The following is a 19199-nucleotide window of genomic DNA, read 5'->3' on the forward strand; positions in this document are numbered from 1 at the left end:
CGTCCATCCAGAAAATGACAATAAAACCTAATGACTAGAGGAACCTAAAATCATATGCAGATAGCTAACTAACAGGAGTATTAGTGACAAAATGTTCCCTTTTGTTTGTTTAGCCCTTAAGCTCTGCCTGTTAGATTTGTAATTTGTCATCAGTTAATCATGTGTCATTTTTCCTAGAGAGCCTGGCTGAACGTGTTACTACAGCTACGCTCTGAGCTAATGAATGCATCTGTTCCAAAGATAAACAGGTCAAGAGTAAATCTACACAGACGTCATAAATGTTTACTACTTCCGCTGCTGAGATAACAACTGATTTGGTGACAGGGGAACCAATCTGTTATCTTTTAAAGTGAGAAGAGGAGGTATATCTTATCGATGAGATAAGAGGCCATCATCACTGTCAGAAGTATGTTAGCAATTTAACAATCTTACATATTGTTTCTGTTTCTAAGGATATACAGTGGCGAAAAAATGTCAGTATTAGCGGCATTGGAAGGCATTGACATGTTTCCCCTGAGTCAAGACTTTTTCCCAAGACGATTTGTCTTGTAAACACAAGATGATGTTCAAACCTGTTGGATGCATTTTGATCGTCATACATCATGTGCAAAGCCAACATTTTAACCTTTTTGAAACCTGCATTGTTTGCATGAAGGTTTGGTGCTCCGAACATGATGGATCATGGTTTAGAGCTGAAAAATGTTTTTGTTTTGTTGTTGTTTTTTTAAGTACAAAAATAAATAGAAATACAAACAGAGAAAGAACAGCCTTTAAAAGATATGCACATTTCTATACCTTTCACAAGACACTACAAGTAAATATGGTTTATGTTTAAAGATGAAAAAGGAGGCATTTTTGGTGGATTGAACAGAAATTAAGATAGATAAAGTCATGCTGAACCTGCTGTTGTAACGTATAATTATAACTAATCAAATCATCCAAACTGTCCATCTGTGTTGAATTTTGTTTAGAAATGTCCCAATCCTTTAAATAAATCTATATTTAAAAGGCTTTTACCTGGTGTCCACCGCCGGTCGTCCTCCGTCACCATGTCCACACCGTTGATGAGGTTTTCCCAGAACTCCTCCAGGTTGTTGGACTCGGGCAAACGGCCCGATATCCCTGCTATGACTATATCATCCATGCTGAATTACTGTGGACAGAGACACACAAAGAGACATGTCAACAAGAGGCAGGACACATTGTATGTACACTGTGGTCAATAATGTGAATGTGTGAGTCCAGAGTTGAACAATAACACCCAGGATGTGGGCTCCTTAACAACACAAAGTGTCTAGAAGGCTTTATTATGCCTATATAACCATTTAAAACGAGCTTAACAGCAAAACATTTCCAAAGGTTACCTTTTTCAGAATACCCTTATTTTGGATGATAAATATATTGCTAGCAAAGGTAAAAATGGCAAAAATAAAAGTCAAATTTGCAATCTACTTTGTGATATGGGCTAAATTATTCATTGAAATGTTATGGATAACTCGATAGGGTCCAGACTCTAGAGCAATATTCAAATCGCACATTATATGTTACAATACATGTGTAAATATGATTCTGTATTATTGTGGGATGTGCTGCTGCAGAGGCCTACCAACAGTATTTTACAGACCTAATAAAAAATACTTGTTTGGTACAGATCCCCTTAAAATAGATCTATCAATAATAATAATAATTTCTGAAGAATTATCAATCCCTCCAATATCAGCTTAAATATCACAATTGAATATTTCTTTGAAATCATGCAGCTCTGATTGTGATCTTCTTCAAATAAAAATGAAACAAAAATACATTTGAATGTGAATACTGATATCCGGTAAATCAGCTGACTGGCTTTCTGGTCTGCTGTTTCCTAGCTCCAGTGAGTTCATGCACAACTGTGTCACATTTAATCAGTGCAACACCTGCGGACATATTGTAAACAAAACACAGTCAGTGGACCGTGTTTTGTTTACAACCAGATATAGCTTTCAAATTCTTTAGCACGGCAAAACATTAAATATCAAATTCAGAAGATCTCAGTAGTGGTTACTTTACTGTACGCCTATATCTTCAGACTAAGCGTGTTTTGGTATTGAACCATATGTAAGGGTGGTGGCGTTGATTGGCAGCTTTGAGAATGAGGAGTCTCTCTGAGCATGCATGAGAGAGCACTTACAGACAATGTAGTCTGCGGATACACTGTGTACATGAGTGAGCATAGCCATGTGTGTGTGTCTTTGTTCCTTGTTTCTAGGCCAGGTCTTTTTGTGTCAGCAGGGCCTGGCCCATCAGCCAATGGGCTTGCAGCTTGGCACAGAGCCACTCTAAATGGAAGCATGTCACCTCCTCGATGTAGAGCAGCCGTCCTGACCCTTTCCCTCCTAACATACTGGACACACTTGAGCCTGGATGTTAATAGAAACTGGTACACAGCATATAGGAGGCTAAAGTTGAGTTCAAGGAGGAGACATCGTGTTGTTGGTGAAAAGTCACTGAGACAGTTCACGGGAGCTGAGGCACTTTCAAACACTACATTCAATTTGGAAGTCTCCCCCATTTAACCCAATACGATAATCTGTAAACTAAATATTATTTGACTATTATTAATATTTATTTTGTATTATTTGTACAAAGAGATTCATTTGAATATCATTTTTTATAAACAAATATCAAGACGCTGACGACCATGAACTGAACTTTGTATGACTTTGGATTACCAATGTTTGCTGGAGGGGGTAGGACTAGAGAAGTGTTATGCTTCTTCTTGCCTCTTTTGAACATGAACTTTATTATTTATACTTTGTAAAAAGTCAAATAAAATCTTTGTTAACATCTTCAATGAATTGACTTTTTTTTAAAACCTCAAAGATGTTTATGAAGGAAGCACGCCACATGAATACTTTTGAATGGAAAATCAAAGCAACTACTAAAATGAAGACAATTTAAATTGATGTTATAAGAAAGAATACATGGCGGCCCCTTACCACTACCATTCCAATTCTTCCATTAATGTAGGACTGACTGCCGTAGCATTATCCTCCTGAGACACAGCCCATTGACTAATGCATCTCCTTTTACTCTTTTGGGCTTCTCTATTAATCCCTGCTGCACTGTACAGTGGACATCCTGGGCTTTCCAGTGATATGTCATTGGTTAAAATTGCACGCTGGGAAGTTCCTCTTTCTTTTCAACCAAAATGGCGAGCATGCCGACAACAACATTTGATAGGAGGAGGATGGCTATTTCAAATATTGTTGATTTATTGTTATTTTTACTATGGAAGTAATTTATTTTCTTGTTTATTAACATGTTAGGAATTATATTACTAGTTTTGAAAGCAGTTAAATAATAGGGTTTTTTTAAATAACAGCTTTTATAATGTCCATTCAACGTTGTTGCAGGAGACAGAACTCAAGCAGACATATTCTGTACCAGATATTAAAGGGAGATTCAGATTTGGAGCTCTCAGATGATGAGAGAGATTTTACACCAGGCATAGAAGAGGGTGAAGAACAAGAGGAAAAGATGCAGGTTGCAGGGGGGGGTTACCTTTGCTTTACCCTTTCTGTTTTGTTGCGTGCTAGCAGACCCTACACACGATAGCAGAGCGAACAGGTACAGGAAGCGTAGAGCGAGGAGATCATTGTCCACTAGCTAATCGAATCACGGATAGCGTCGTGCTCGCGGACGGGTAAACATTTTTTTTTAAAAACCTAAATGGCTCGCGAAATATACTTGGGCGGCCGATAACATACCTGGGCGGCCCGCCCAAGTAAAGTCTATGTGTGGGAAACCCTGTCTGTCTATATAAATAGAGTTGTGAGCGCTGCAGCAATTTAAACACAAAAGCCATACAAAGAATAATATCTTTGGTTATTTATGCACAGTATTTAGAAATTGATTTGTGCTATTTGATGGTATCTTGGCTTTCTAAAACTCACGATTCATAATGTGGTGGAGACAGAGAGATTATCTTCAACAATAAAAAGGTGCTTACGGAATAGTCATGGCTCAGAATACTGCTATCTCGAATGTTTATGTGGGTCTATAGTAACGTGTTTTAGGCATCCTTCAACAATCTGCTGTGAATTTGCCACCTCCACATCTGCACCACCAACGTCCCCGGTCTCCAAAATGTGTGTATGCAGGGTTCAGAGTTCAATTCAATCAAATTATTATACAGTAGATCATAACTCTTGCTCTTGCGTTGAATTTTTCAGGGCTCAGTTTATGAAACGGATATAAAGTCAAGGTCCATTCAGCAATAATGAACCGCCCTCGTGCATTCTACGTCTCTAACACCAGTGACATGAAACACGGGAGAATATGACATGCCTTTCCCTTACAATACAATCGCTGTTGCATTTTGTTCTAGAGATAGGCCTACCTTCTGTCACAGGTTTGTTTAACACCCCTGATGATTCAATGCACACACTATCTGATCAACATGCAAAGCTTCACCAGAAAAAGTAGATAAAGAAGTCAAAGAGAGCAGGGTAGTGGTAGTTTTATTTCCTTTCTTCTATGTTCTTTACATTACATTTCATTTAGATAATGCATTTATCCTGATCTACTTACAATAAACTATGAAGATGGTACATTTGTACATTGGTACATCAGAACAGGTACATTTGCTTTAAATAAGCCAAACTTGTGTAAGTGCTGGTGCATTTAAGAGGCCCTACTTTTCTTTTGGGGAGTTTCCATTTCCTGAATGTGTTGTATAAGTTGTGTATGTAAATGGTCTGCAACAGTTTAAAAAGTTCCCTCCAGAGGGAGTTTCTCTTCCCCACCTGACTGAAACTCCTCCATTGAACTCCTTTGTTTACTTCCATAACATGGTTGCGCTTCTATTGGCTAGCACTCCAACACATTGTACTTAATAGGCCAAGGGGCGGGACATTTTTTATCACATCTCTAATGGGTTGACCAAAACCGGCCAGTTAACCAATCAGAGCAGACTGGTCTCTGGTTTCAGACAGAGGGTGAAAAGAGGTGGACAGGCAGTATGAAAAACATAAAGAGCTTTTTGAACATTAAAGCATGGAGACATGACACAGTAGAGGCACCACATACTAATATGAACCTGTAAAATAGGACATTTTTAGGTTTATGGGTCAACGTGCCGGGTAAACAGGTGGGTTTTCAGCCTGCAATGGAAGATATAGACTTTCAGCTTTTCTGATATCAATGGAGAGTTTGTTCCACCATTTTCAAGCCAATACAGCAAACAGCTTCAAATGATTAAATTAGTTTATAGCACTAGCTTGTTTCAACCATAACAAAATATTTCAGAACAGAAAAACACCTTTATTAAAAAGGAAATATACTCAGCATACCCCTTGTTGTCAATTAGTCAGAATTCTCCAGATTTGAATTGCAATGCACACATAACCAACACTGAGGATGAAGCCCAGGTAGAATGATCACACTATGACAGCCTGTAGCTCAGTAGCTAAAAGGATTTGGACTTCAACATATACAGGCCCGGGATTAGACCTAACGTAGCACCTTCAGTTCAATATCAAGCCTCGTCTGACCCAGATCACACACTAACACCGTGCACATGACCAAAGGCATAAGAAGACTATCAGCAACAACAAGCTGGACTGCTCATCATGCATACTGTTCCCATCAGCCCTCACATTCTGGGTATTACACTGCTAAACTCATGCAGCAACAAGACCTGACTTGCAACATAGCCCGATGGAAAGAGCCTGAAGGGTAAACACAGTTGCCAATTGAATTCTATCATTCCTCTGCGTGCAACGATACCAGATGATCCTCTTCTTAAGTCAAGAGGACAAACATGTTCCTAGATTGCAGAGAGAATAAAGCAATGCCAACAAAGCCTACAAATTAGGGCTGTGCAATGAATCGAATTTTGATCATGATTTCGATTCTTGGGTCAAACGATCTCCAAACTAATATAATCGAGTTGAAACGATTAATTTGGCATTTACCTTTGTCTATGGTAGGCCTACAGATTTTCTGAAAGAGACGCGCATGCGCAATTCAGTCCCTCCCCCAAAGCATTCAACGCGGCTCAGAATGTTGTGTCAGTGCACTTAAACACCAGAAAGTTTATTTTGGATAAATATGTTTTAGGTCTCATTTGATTTTCTAAGTATATTTATTTTATTCATTAAAAGTTTTACAGAAATTGCAGAACAGCTGGATACATATTTGCACATTATGTTCGATTTGAACATTTTCAATTTTTCATTTGAACATTTTGTGTAGTAGGCTTATCTTTTTAAGGGGAATTTTGAAAATTCTCAGTTACAGTGAGGGTTTTTTTTTGGAGAGAAATGCTGAATAAATGCATTGTGTTTTCAAACTTAAAAATAATCGTTTGAATAATCGTGATTTCAATATTGACCAAAATAATCGTGATTATCATTTTTCCACAATCGAGCAGCCCTACTGCAAATCATTACGCCACCTGACATGAGAAGAATGTGTTTAGATATCTCATCGACAAAAAACACACAAACTCACCTGCCGCTACATTGGGTACACCTGTTCAACTACTGCTTATTAGAAAGATAAAAATCAGCGTGACGGCAACTTAATACCTTCAGAATGAAGTCACGGTCAGGAAATTGAGCTAAAGTTTAAACCAAGCATCAGAATGAGGAAGAAGGGTCATGTTGTTAGAATTGTAGTTATTGTATTAAGTATTGACTGAAATGTTGACTTTAATTAAATGTATTAGCCTATGTCAACAAATTCCACATGACTGTATTAGGTTGGTTGAAAGCAACAATATTAAGTTAAACCTAATAGTCTTTATTTCAACTTCATATTATTGCTTTCAACCAACTTAAAAGAGTTATGTGAAATCAGTTGACAAAATACATTTAATTAGTCATAGTTTCAGTTTTTCAGTGTTCAAAAACTTGGATTTTCTTGCACAAGAATCCTCATGGTTTACAGACAATGGTGCACAAACGTGACAACATCCAGTGAGCTGCAGTCCTCTGTGCAAAGAAAGTCTTGTTGGTGGTTAAGTCAGAAGGGAATAGCTAGGCTGGTTTGAGCTAATAGTAAGGCAAAAGTATCTCTAATAAGCACCTGCTATGACCGAGGTATGCAGGAGAGCATCTCACAGCACGTTAACCTCCTAAGCAGATGAGCAATAGCAGCAGAAGAGCAACACATACTGCCACTGCTTATGTCAGAAAGCAACAAGAAACTAAAGCTGCGAGTAACACAGGTTCTCCAAAATGACACAAAAGAAGATTGGAAAAACGTTTGACTAGTTTGGCGGGTCTTGGTTTCTGCAGGGCCACATAGGTGTAAACAACACAAAAGCATGGATGCATCCTATTAGCATTTGAGGCCAGTGGTGAGGTTGTAAAGCTGTGGGGGATTTTTTCTTGGCTCACTTTGGGCCCCCTTGGTACTAATTAAGCATCATCTAAACAGCGCAATAGAATTGTTACTGAGCATGGCCATCCCTTTATCAGTGTACCCATTTTCTAATGCAGGAGTGCTAAAACCCCAAAATTAGTCAGTATTTTGCCACATTTAGTTCCCTTTGTCACTAAGTCAATGGTTTTTTGAACATATTTTTGGTTGGATGCTTGAAACAATGACTATTAATATAATATGAAAAGAGATTTTCACATTATATTCTACGACATAAGATATGTCAATAATTACTCAACTGGTGAATGTCTGAAGCTTCTATGTTTCATAAAAACAGCAGATGATAACAAGTGATTAAATGAGACTACTGAAAGTCATCACACCGAACATTAGCCGCCTTTAGCTTAGCAGTTGCACAGCCATGCAACTGATGTAGTTTGTTTATAGCCAAACATTAGCTTTTACCTTCTGGCAAATGCATTACCAATCATACAAGTGGTGTTTATTGCGGAGATTATCCTGCTGAACGAAACATATAAGTATCATAAATATGTGTTGGCCACAGAGCTTATTTTCTGCATTATTCCAAAATCCAATGAATATTTTTTTGGTTGAGGGAGCCCTTGAGATGCTTACGTCAGGGTTTGCCTACAAAAACATGTCATCACCGCACCACTCTAAAGATACTTCCAGCCTGATAACTTTCCGTGTCATTGAGATCTAATCATCTCTGATTGATTCTTGGACATGACAAGGAGTTTGCACAACTCAAATGGTAATGATATCAATATTGACCAAAGTCTCTTGACAAATGTTTCCAGCAAATTGTTAAATCCATGCCACAAAGTATTAACGCAGTTCCAAATGCAAAGTCAATTATTTTAATATCAAATGCTAGAAGATGGTGGAACTGCCCATCCACTACTTTTCATTACCAGCACCCAACCACCACTGACACAGCAAATTCCTCAACCACATGTAAAAGTAAGCAAACTACACTGGACAGTGAAAAGAATATAAGGCAGTAAGACTGTCAAATATTCTGTATTGCTTTCAAGTCTTTTCCTGAAGAGATCGACTTCTTATTTATTGTTATCACTGCTGAGACAAACATATACACACTGAGATAACACACATCCAAACAAGATTTACTCTTAAAATGCCTAAATGACACCTATTAACATTATTTCAAACAATATTATAACTAGGGGAAATTCAGCAGTTGGCCTCCTTACCCAGTTATACGCCCTTGATACAAGGGTCTTCCTTTCTCATCCAGCAATAATCCTCTACAGTAACACAACTAAAACCCAGAGAAATTAGCTGCCAATTTACAATTTGGGTATTAAAAACAAATCACACAGGCACTGTACTTGTTTGTACAGCTAAGGTTCAGGATGGCCTCATTGACCTGCAAGTCTTTGCAGGGCGAAGCTCTACGGAGTGAAAGGAAGCACCAGTGCAGCGTCTGACAGCAACACCATCAGTATTACAATAAATAAGTATACCATTCAAAATTATAGAAAAGCCCCGAAGACCAACTCTGAAAACACCTTTTCTTGTGTTTAATTTCACCTTTACAACCAGAAATTGTTTCTATCCCATAAAACAACGCATGCTATTGAGAAAAAGAGCATTAGAATTGCTGTAGGATAATGTGGGGATGAAGAATTATGCACCGACATAAAGATGATACAGACCATTCAAACTATTTCCCAAAGTGTCGAGTCACGTTTATTTAAATTAGTATTTCTTTTTTTTAAATAACCCTGTCAAAAACGGGTCTTTCGAAAGAAAAAGGCACAGTAAACCTGCAGCTTTTGTTTGGTGTAAGACACTATTGTTCCGTGTCGAAACAAGAAATAAAGTCACCCAATAGCATCCGAACACACACAGCTAATAGCGGTTAGCAAAGTTAGCTTACCAGTGTGTCCAGGAGGTGTTCCTCTTACTGTAACCGTGGGGAAGAATGTCTCTGTCCTTTCACTCTGTATACGGTTTCCGTAAGCCTCTGTGCTCCTTTCACGCTTTTTCTCTGATGAATTTAAATGTGTCACATTCTGCCTGGCCACGCCACATGGGCTGACAGCTTGGTCTGGCCAAACAGTCCAATGAAAAAAGAGGCAGGGCTCGCGGATCCAGTCAGTAGCGGAGCATCTCGCTGAACGCCCCTGTAGTCACGGAGAGCAAAAAAAAAAGGAGTCGGGGTTACTAAAGTTCATTCTCTAGCCAGCACCATCCTTACTCCGCCCAGCCACATCACACTACAACATGAGAGGAAATGTCCCTTTAAGATGAAATACCGTATCAAATAATGATAATGTTACGCTAGATACATTCTGTTTTTTCATAGTGGCGAGGTATTATTATCGGGCAGTTGCAGCAACCTAACTCCTGAATGAATGATGGGTGGATGTTGGGTTGGGTGCTAAAAAATGCTGTTAACCAACATACCACACTGCATTTTTACATTTTATTAACTGATGTAGTTGTAATAAGATTGTTAAGTACGTCCACATATCAAAACTTAAAGGGGCTTTCATTGCAGATTTAAGGTAGGCAGGTTGTCACGTGGAACTGAGATATATTTACAGTCCAGCTCGAGACTTTCGAAATACTGTGCATGACTCAGAGAAAATAATAAGTTTTCATCAGAACAAAAGGTTGAGGACCTTTATCAAGTTCATATTTAATTTAACATTTCATAATACTACATTGAACTTGAATTTACAGACCTGCGTCGCCACAAGTGCACCAATAAAAATGTCTTGGATTGACAAGTGAGTATCCAATCACGGAGAGCGATTGTGAGGTTTCCTCCAATCTCAACACAGGAGGGAGTGCTTTTCCGAGATAGGGTGATTAAAAGGCGGGGCCTGATTGATTACGTAGCCAGAAACTCTCGTCTGACTTCTTGGGGTAACTGCAGTTCATCATTTAAAAAAGCATGATGTCCTGAGAAAGTGTTTCCCCACTGACCCACCGTGGTGCCAGAGATAAGCTTTAAAAAGAAGAGCCAGAGATCAATACAGACAGATGTGTTCTTTGGCTAAAAATAAGTAGCCCCTCTTCCACATTCAATGCTGATGTACTGCACATATTTTATTTTTCAAAGTAATTTATCTTTTTCTAATTGTACATACTTATTTATTTTTAAACATTTTTTTGTTTTTTAATTATACCATAGCAGTTTGAGATAGTTATATTATTAATAGTAATCACACTATTAGACTTTTACTTATAATAGTTATATATTTGCTTTTTTAAATTACTTTTCCCAAACCTTATGGATTACATCCCAGACCAAATTCCTTGCATGTGTAGCTTGGCAACAAACCTTATTCTGATGATTTGTATAGGCTGGCAATCAAACAAATGCACAATTAGAGTTTTGTAGAAATAGTTTGCTTTATAGAAATGTATTTTAAAGCCCATATTATTTCACAATTGTATTCAAAATGACTTAAGAATACTTCAACAGACATAAAACACATTGCTGGCCATGCCTACAGGGGCAATTTGGGGTTAAGTATCCTGGCCAAGGTCACTTTATGATGTCTACCGTTCGGGAATGAACCCAAAGACCATCTGAGTGGCAGAAAACTATTAACCCCTTATTATTTCTGTATGAGAAGGGTCACTATAAAAAGGGGTTCCATTCCATAAGTACGAAAAGGGCATTTTATTTAAATAAATAAAAACGACATGAAAGAATGGATTCAGTCAAAATAGTTTGACTTTCAAATCCTCTCCTGATTACTGTGGGACCACTCTACTTCCTGAGCCACAGCCGACCCAAGGGGACACTACTGACAAAATGTTATTTAGAAAAAAATGTTGAGGATAAAAGACACACTTAAAACCTGTATGTTCATTTTAACTGTGGTCTCTTAACTGGTCAGACATGTGAGCTCTGATGCTGGAAGGAGCAGTAAAAAATGCTGCTAGATTTTATCCTAAGACATAATCAGGTGTATTTCTCACGCTTCACAAAGCTCTTCCAGAGTCATAGAATATACAAAAGTACCAGTAGGACTCCCCATGAGCAGAACGTCTACAGATGTCCTATTTGTGAGTGTCAACTTTTCACATTGTAGTTTCTGATCTTGCACATCCTCTTGGTAGAGTTAGCTGGTGTTTTACAAGGGATTCTCTTCTGCTCGACTTCAGTAGCGAGCCGACTACGGACGGGAGCACTGATACCCTGCGCCGTCATCTGGACCCCAGCACTTCCAGAGTCATCCACCTTCCTCCTGCTCAGCTCCGCCTCACCTTAGGTGCAAACAAAAGAGATGCAATTGTGATTACTGTTACATATCCCAGTGTGGAATTTTGGGGAGCTTTGTCTTTAAGGAATAATATGTGAGGACAAGTTACATTTGCTGTAATTATGGAACCACAAACAGTGGCAAAAGTCCAAAGCTAACGTCATTTTCTTTTTAACAGATTGCAATGAAAGTTTAAGTGAGATTAGGGCAACGGCTGACAAGTCGGTCATTGGTGTGGATCCAGGACTGTTAAAATACTTGATCAACACTAGATATTTTCTCACTAGCTGCTGAACCTATGTGAATAGAATGAACTCATGGTTGCCTATCTCTATGAGTATTTTGAAGCAGGTGTTAACCTTATATGTGTAAATACAGTAAATGTCTGTGGACTCCTAAACAAGTTTTCTTTCTATGAATTGCATTTCAATTTGTGCCTTTATTTACCCTTAGTCCTATATCTGTGCTTATTATATCATACATATTTAAAACCAATGTTAAGCCTGATGAAATGAATGTTTTGGGACTGTTGAGTATATATGGTTTGCTTAGTTTATTGATATTTGTTTAGTGATAGGCTTTTAAATGTTTCTGTATAATACATGAACTCTCTCCAATAATATTTAAAATATTATTATTTAAAATAAATTCACTTTAGTGTCTGGGACCCTATTCTAAAGCTGGTGTCCTATTGGACATATTATCATTATGTCTTATTAATGTATTTTACTGCATTTTTAAAACTGTCTGTGAATACAATTCACTTAAGTCAATTCAAATTAGGATATATCATTGGTATTTAACTAAATGTACATAGCAATTTTCCCCAAGCAGTCGAGAGCAATCATTACCACCAACCCTGGGATTGGTGGATGTCCTAACCGTACAGTATGTCTTGCTCCAAGATGAAGACCTTTATCGGATCTGTACTCATGCAGATGGTTAATATCGGTCATAAACTCATTCATCCAGTCAGGACAGTTATCACAAGTGTTCTGATGCCAGATTTGTTTCACAATTATCATATAGTGCACTGCTGATTACTGCGTCTGAGCCTGATCTGGCAGCGGCTCGTGTTGAGAAACGGCTCCCTGGAAAGCTGACAGAGACTACAGACACACATTGGGCAACAAGCCTCCCTCTGTGTGTCCATCACTGTCCCAACCACTGCAGCAGCCTTCATACTGGACCGACTGGGGGGGCATATTGACAAAGCGATATTCTGTGGATGTACTGTAACACAGAAGACTACGTCCACTTGTTTGTAGGTTACTGAATGCTGACTTTTTAAATCCATATTTAAAGTCTACATATCTATGTATATATAATTACAGCATGCAATATTTTACTCCACTGTACAGTATTTAGTTTTACATTCTGTTTGAATTTATTCTACTTATTTTGCAAGTATACAGTTTACTTATTTCTGGATTTTACTTGCACCATTGTGTCACTTTTACTAGTGTCTTGTACAATTCATCTCTTTTCTTTCTTGCCCTATTTGCATTTCTGTTGTTATAAAATGTTATGTTATAAGCATATTGTTGTTGGAGCCTGGGACTTCAGATTGTCATTTCTAAAACCACACTGCAGCTTTTGTGTGTATGACAATAAAGCCTTTGAATCTTTGAATGTTCACACAAGACTCATGTGAGGACGTCTTGTATTTCAGAATGGGTTCTTTAGGATTCTGTACAGAAGGAGTTTAGTAATACTAGAGCTGTAGTTATTCTGCTGTTGTTACCTTCTGATAACATTGATGAACTGAAACCATGGTCCAGTTTCTCCCACAGCTCCTTTAATGACTGCAGGGAGTCCTCTGAGGACAGCAGGGACCTGGACAGACCGGAGAGTGGCTGCAGCGGCATCGAGCTCTGAGAATGGCTCAATGTTTTTTCTGTTGTCTTAGCGCTCTACAGAAGAGGAGAAAAGCAGAGTAAAATAGCAAAATGTTTATTGAAATATGAGAAAAGCATTTATATCATATTGTATTGTTTTCAGTAAATTATAAATACATTTAAATACATTAAAAAAATACAGAAAGTAAAATATGACTAAACAAAAAGGGTAAAGTTATTTATTTAAACACAAGATGTTAAGGTAAGTGCGCAATAAAGATACCATTACATTCAATAAGATCTAATATATATCAAAAATATTTACATAGACATGAGAAGTTCAATTACAATGTGCAATAAAAACATCAAAGGAAATTAAGATATTTATTTAAACATTAGTTTAAATTACCATTAAGTGTCCAATAAAAGATACAATAGAATATATAAAATATATATTTATATAAGAAGTTAAAGCAAAAGGAGGACATTGTACTACAATATATAGCATGTATATCACAAGATATATAGTGGTAATAAGTTATTAATGCTGAATTGCATACATCTACACACACACACACTGAAAATGTTTGAATTAACCCGGATACATTTTGCACCAAAGAATATCTATTCATTATGATGTATTGCAAATCAATGAATGCAATATTTCCTCTGACGTTACCTGTGGTGTTTCTGTGGTTGTGTGACCCTGGGACCAAGGGCTAGCAGCCCTTTCTGTGGAGGGCCCCTGGTTGTTGGTTGTAGGCAGGAGGTGTTGCTGCCTCAGTGCATACTGCAGCTCCTGAAGGGACACAGACATTAGTGGAGCCACAGCGCCCTCTTGAGGTAGCACAGAGAAGTACATTTATTAGCTATTAGCATTCAAATCAACCCCCAATCTTCCCTAGTAACTGTATCGCTGTGTAACTCTGAGGAGGGACAACATCATAGGGACAGTTAGGCAAGAGATAAAGGCCTGACTGTGTAATAGAGAAGTGGCTTTGAAGCAATTGTGAGGAAAGAAACATGTAATAGATTAGGGATTTGTAGACGGATACCTGTGTGGTGAGCTGGTACTGAAGCTGTTCCAGGGCAGACAGCCGGTCCTGTTGCTCTACTTGTCTCTCTGCGGACGAGTCCCGCTCCGGCTCCACTGATTCTGTTGGACACACACAGTTCTGAGGGACTGTACTTTTTTCCTAAATGTGTTTGTCAGTTAGTTTTTCTTTTTTCTCCTTGATTCCTAGGGCATTTTTGTAAGTCCTACATTTCTATGAGATTCAATTTGCGTTGACTTTTTTTTCAGCTTTTTGTTCTTATAACTATTTATATATTTGTATGATATCACTGCAGCATACATATTCTGATAGCTTAATTTATCCTGAAAATAAATATGTATATTACATAATTGTGCAGTACAAGAATTATGTTATTTAAACAATTGTACAGAAGGAGAGCAGGCGACATTAAATCTGAAAAATGGCCAAGCCAAACCCACCTGGCCAAGTAGCTACAGTATGTCCTATAAACCCAACAGATGAGTTATGATCAGATACCATACTTACCGATTTTAATTCCACATGGTGCTCATAACACATCCTACACTTTAATGTAGAGTGTGTGTGTGTGTGTGTGCGTGTACGTGTGTGTGTGTGTGTGTGTGTGAGTACCCTGTAGTCCAGCGGTGGTGATCTGGGCTCGGAGGCGGTTCCCCATCTCTATCAGCTGCTGTCTGTCTCTGCTCAGACGGGCGATGCAGGACGCCGCCTGCTTCAGTCTGGTGTGCGGGGCAGGGCGTTTGTTTTCAGCAACCTGTGCATCTTCAACCAGACCGAAAGACATCTGACCTGAGGCCTGCTGCCGCTTCAAACACAGGTTCTCCTCCTGGAGCTGTCGTACCAGCACAGTCTGGAGGGAAGATGAGATAGCGTTTGAAGGAACCGGATCGCTGCTAATCTGGCCAATTTGCCCTTTAAAAAACTGCTTTTAGGTGCTCTTGGATGCTTTCACTGTCAAAACTAAACATGGGAAGGTAGGGTTCCGTTATTACAATCCATAAATCTGGAACAAACTACCAAAAAACTGAAACTCAACAAAGAAAGACTTTTATGTTCCGCTGCTTTTTATTAATTTGAAGAAGTATTTACATCTTACACTGCATTGGAACTTTTATTCTTGTATTGCCTGTATGTCTTTTTCTATTTTAGCGTGTTTTATTTGTATTCTCTTGGCGATTTCCTGTTTTTAAATGTTATTTAATATTGTGGCTTTTTGAATGCTTTTTTTTTTGTAAAGCACTTGAATTGCTGTATAAATAAACGTACCTTGCCTGGCTTTTAACTGACGTTTTAAATGTGGGCGTTACTAGAAGCTAGAAAGCAGTGTCACATCCTGTGTATTCATATCTTACACGGCACTGTAACTTTTATTCTGTTTTTTTTTTGTCCTTATTTTAGCTTTTCTAGTTTTATTATCTTGGCTTTTTAATGACTGTTTGCAAATGTGTTTGAATTTCATTTTGTAATGTGTTTCTGTTGCCTTCTTTTCTGGGCCAATATTGTACATTTCTGGGACACAACATCAGAGATTTGTCGGGCCTGCTTTTGACATGTTGGATAATTGTCTTAGTCAGAGGTTTAGCATGAAAAATGGGAGTTGCTTTCTCCCCCAGGTCAACTTCAACTTGTCTACTGGTTTTCTGACACACCTGTTTCATTAGTTTGGCGAGAGCAGACTCAATATGTGCCACTCTGACCTCCTGCCTCTCCAGAGCCGAGGGGTCGGCACGATTCTCCGAGACCAGAACACCTGAGGATTGCATAAAAAATACAAATGAGGACACATTATATCAGATATATTATATTAATACCAACAGAATTGTGATTAAATACAGAATAGACAGAGGGAACAAACAGTGGGAAATATTGCACTTTTACTCGAGAGAGCAGAGAAATAGTGAATGCATATATGTATATACCTTGCTTTAGTCCCTGGTTCTGTAGGTGTGTGTTGTCAGGAACTAAAGGATCCAGATTCTCTTTACCCGCTGCTTCCAGCTGCTCCTCTAAGTATCTGCATCGAGCCTTAAGGAGAGACACCGGATCCAGACTGCCTGTCGACATTTTCAGAAGAAAACTATTCATTTTTTACCTTAGATTAGTGTAATGCAAGTATATAAAAAGGACATATTTATTTTATACAAGCAAACATAGCCTCCCTACCCCCAAGCTCACTGGGAACCAAGATCTGTGTTTCCAAGTGGCAGCTTTGAAGAAGGACCTTTTTCAGTTTGAAATTTTTTTAGCAAAACTCCGGGCAAATGAGTGCTAGTTAATGAACACATCGGTAATGAGTCACTGTAACCAAGGCTCGTTTTTAAACTGTAAACGTTCCGGTGGGAATCAGATTTGAAATCGGGACAGAATTAACATCATTAGGAACATGCTTACAAATTCACCTACCTCAGTACATCTAATTTTGCCAACATATCTCGGTCACATTACTACTCACTACCTGTTGTTGAGGATTATATTTTAGTCGGCATGGGAAGTAGACTACGTTTCTTACAGTATATGCATGATATCAAATGTGTTTTCAGACCCATTTAAACATTGAAATTACAGAAAACCTCTGTGAAAGAAAATGTTTCTCTAATCTACCATCTATCACAACAGGATCCTTACTACTGATTTACAAAAATGACTTACTCACATTTTCCTAAAATAATGAACTTTATTCATGTTGCAAAAATGGAAGTATACTTGAATTATACATAAAGCACAAAGTAGCAACTTTATGTGAACGGTTCACATTGATCCATGGTCAGAGTTTCTTCTACTGAAGGAGTGTCAGATCGTCATGGAGCTCTCAGTTCACAGTGGGCAGGCTGAAGCCTCTTCATTGGTAGCCTGAAGTAGGAGTCCTGCCCAGCATCACTTCCTCCTCTGGTGGTTTCTCGTTCTGTGAGGAGAGCCACACATCCAACATGAGTTTCAGGCCTGATCATCAGGTCACTGAGATGATCTGTAGAGTGTAGCAGAATCAGTGTTTAAGGATAGTGTTTACCAGAGCCAAACATGTATAAATGATCCATTTAGCAGCCGAATACATGTTTTGTTATTGTTCTGAACACTGGATGGCGTAATGGTGCCACGGGGTATTTAAGTGACCTCACTGGTACAGGAGTGAGCGAGTGATTTTGACCATGTTGCATACTTATTTGCATAGTATATTTTAAACAACAACTTCCTGGTCATTGAAGCGCACGTGTCCAACTAGTTAATCACAGTTCTGCAATCCCTCTGTGATATTGAGTCTCCACATTATAACCGAGTGATTGGTAAAATGTGACCACTAGTCCCCACAATAGTAGTATCATACTTAAGTACATTTTTGAGGCACTTGTACCTTAACCGAATCCTTCTTTATTATATGCTATATCCTCTTTACTACATTTGGGAAACCTCTATTGTACTTTTGACTCCACTACAGTTATCTGACAGCTTAAGTTACTTAACATGTTCAGAGAATTAGCAAATGCAAAATATAATTCAACTTGTAAATAAACATTGACATATATTTATGCTACTTTTGATGCCTATTCTTTTTTACTTTTCAAAAGGATTTTCAGTATTTTTACTTTTACTTCAGAATAACTTCTCAGTACTTGTTAGACCACTGGTTGTTTTATTATCTAATAAATAATGTGACTGTACACAGATGCAGTTTTCTCTTTTAACACAGGGTGGAGCCTTAACGTAGTCAGGGCAGATAAGGAAGCACTAACAGGCATATACAACAAGCTGCAATAAATAAGTCATACAACAACAAGGAAATCAAGTCATGCTCTCAAATGTCAAAGCACACTCCTGGATAGGAGAAGAGACTCCATAAATGAACAGTGAAACATGAGAATGGCAACACTTACAAGTTTGAAGTCGAGTCAGTCGAAATCGATCCATCTTTGAGCTTCAGTTTGGAAGTAAATCCTGATTTATTCCGAGGTGAGAACACAACTCATTGTAAAATAAATGTTATCCACTGGGTCTTCACACCCTCACATGATGGGAGAGCATAAAGACTTCTTGTTGGTTCTTGCAGCGAACAGTAGTCTGCTTTTGTCGTACCATGTTAAAGGGCGATGAAATTACAAAGGCAGTCAGAGAGATTTATTAAGTACTCTGTGGTCGGAAATGTCACCCAGATAGGAAGTAGTCTTATGTTACAGTGAGCCCCATGGCAGGTTATGTACAAGTGCAACTCTGAGGAAATGAAAAAGGATGGTATTTTTCAGTGCTCAACTTGAAGCTCTACTGTTTAAAACAACAGACAATGTGAGAAATCATGATATAGTTCTAGACTCTGACCTAAATCTAAAAATAACTAGATCTACAGACTTTTCAAATCAGCATATCAACACATTCATGGTTTCTCTGGGTATTCTTGCCAATGTATTTGTGCTTTGTCTTCAGCAGGCTGGATTACTGAAACAGTGTAGTTGCAGGTCTTTATAAAAAATCCACCAGACTCATACAGAACGCTGCCGCCAGAGTCTTGACTAAAACTAAACTAATAGAATACATCACTGTTGTTTCAGGTCATCAGGGAGAGGCCTACTCACCATTCAAAGTTTCCACAACAAGCACAACAAAATACGCAATTTTGAAGTTCCGCAGATCTGGAACAAACTTCCATAACATCTGAGGTCTGCCCCAAATCTGAGTTCTTA

General features: G+C 38.3%; 2 protein-coding genes across 5 annotated transcripts in view; both read right to left on the reverse strand.

Annotated features, from left to right (window-relative positions):
* fasn (fatty acid synthase) overlaps positions 1-9501 on the reverse strand; it is a 37600-nt gene extending 28099 nt beyond the window's left edge. Inside the window, exons 1-2 of the mRNA XM_063892942.1 lie at positions 9293-9501; positions 1018-1153 (exon numbers count right to left, since the gene is read on the reverse strand). Coding sequence (XP_063749012.1) covers positions 1018-1144 — 127 coding nt within the window. The 5' untranslated portion in view covers positions 1145-1153; positions 9293-9501. The remainder of the gene's footprint in view (positions 1-1017; positions 1154-9292) is intronic.
* Positions 9502-10757: 1256 nt separating this feature from the next.
* ccdc57 (coiled-coil domain containing 57) overlaps positions 10758-19199 on the reverse strand; it is a 36342-nt gene continuing 27900 nt past the window's right edge. For 3 of the 4 annotated variants that reach the window (XM_063893125.1, XM_063893127.1, XM_063893124.1), the window contains 7 exons: positions 16449-16583; positions 16179-16279; positions 15142-15379; positions 14530-14630; positions 14154-14273; positions 13381-13549; positions 10758-11640 (listed from right to left, as the gene is read on the reverse strand). In XM_063893125.1, coding sequence (XP_063749195.1) covers positions 11447-11640; positions 13381-13549; positions 14154-14273; positions 14530-14630; positions 15142-15379; positions 16179-16279; positions 16449-16583 — 1058 coding nt within the window. In that variant the 3' untranslated portion in view covers positions 10758-11446. The remainder of the gene's footprint in view (positions 11641-13380; positions 13550-14153; positions 14274-14529; positions 14631-15141; positions 15380-16178; positions 16280-16448; positions 16584-19199) is intronic. The other variant, XM_063893126.1, reaches the window with a different exon arrangement.

The sequence above is a fragment of the Eleginops maclovinus genome, chromosome 10 (genome assembly GCF_036324505.1).
Source record: "Eleginops maclovinus isolate JMC-PN-2008 ecotype Puerto Natales chromosome 10, JC_Emac_rtc_rv5, whole genome shotgun sequence".
NCBI classification, from domain to species: domain Eukaryota; kingdom Metazoa; phylum Chordata; class Actinopteri; order Perciformes; family Eleginopidae; genus Eleginops; species Eleginops maclovinus.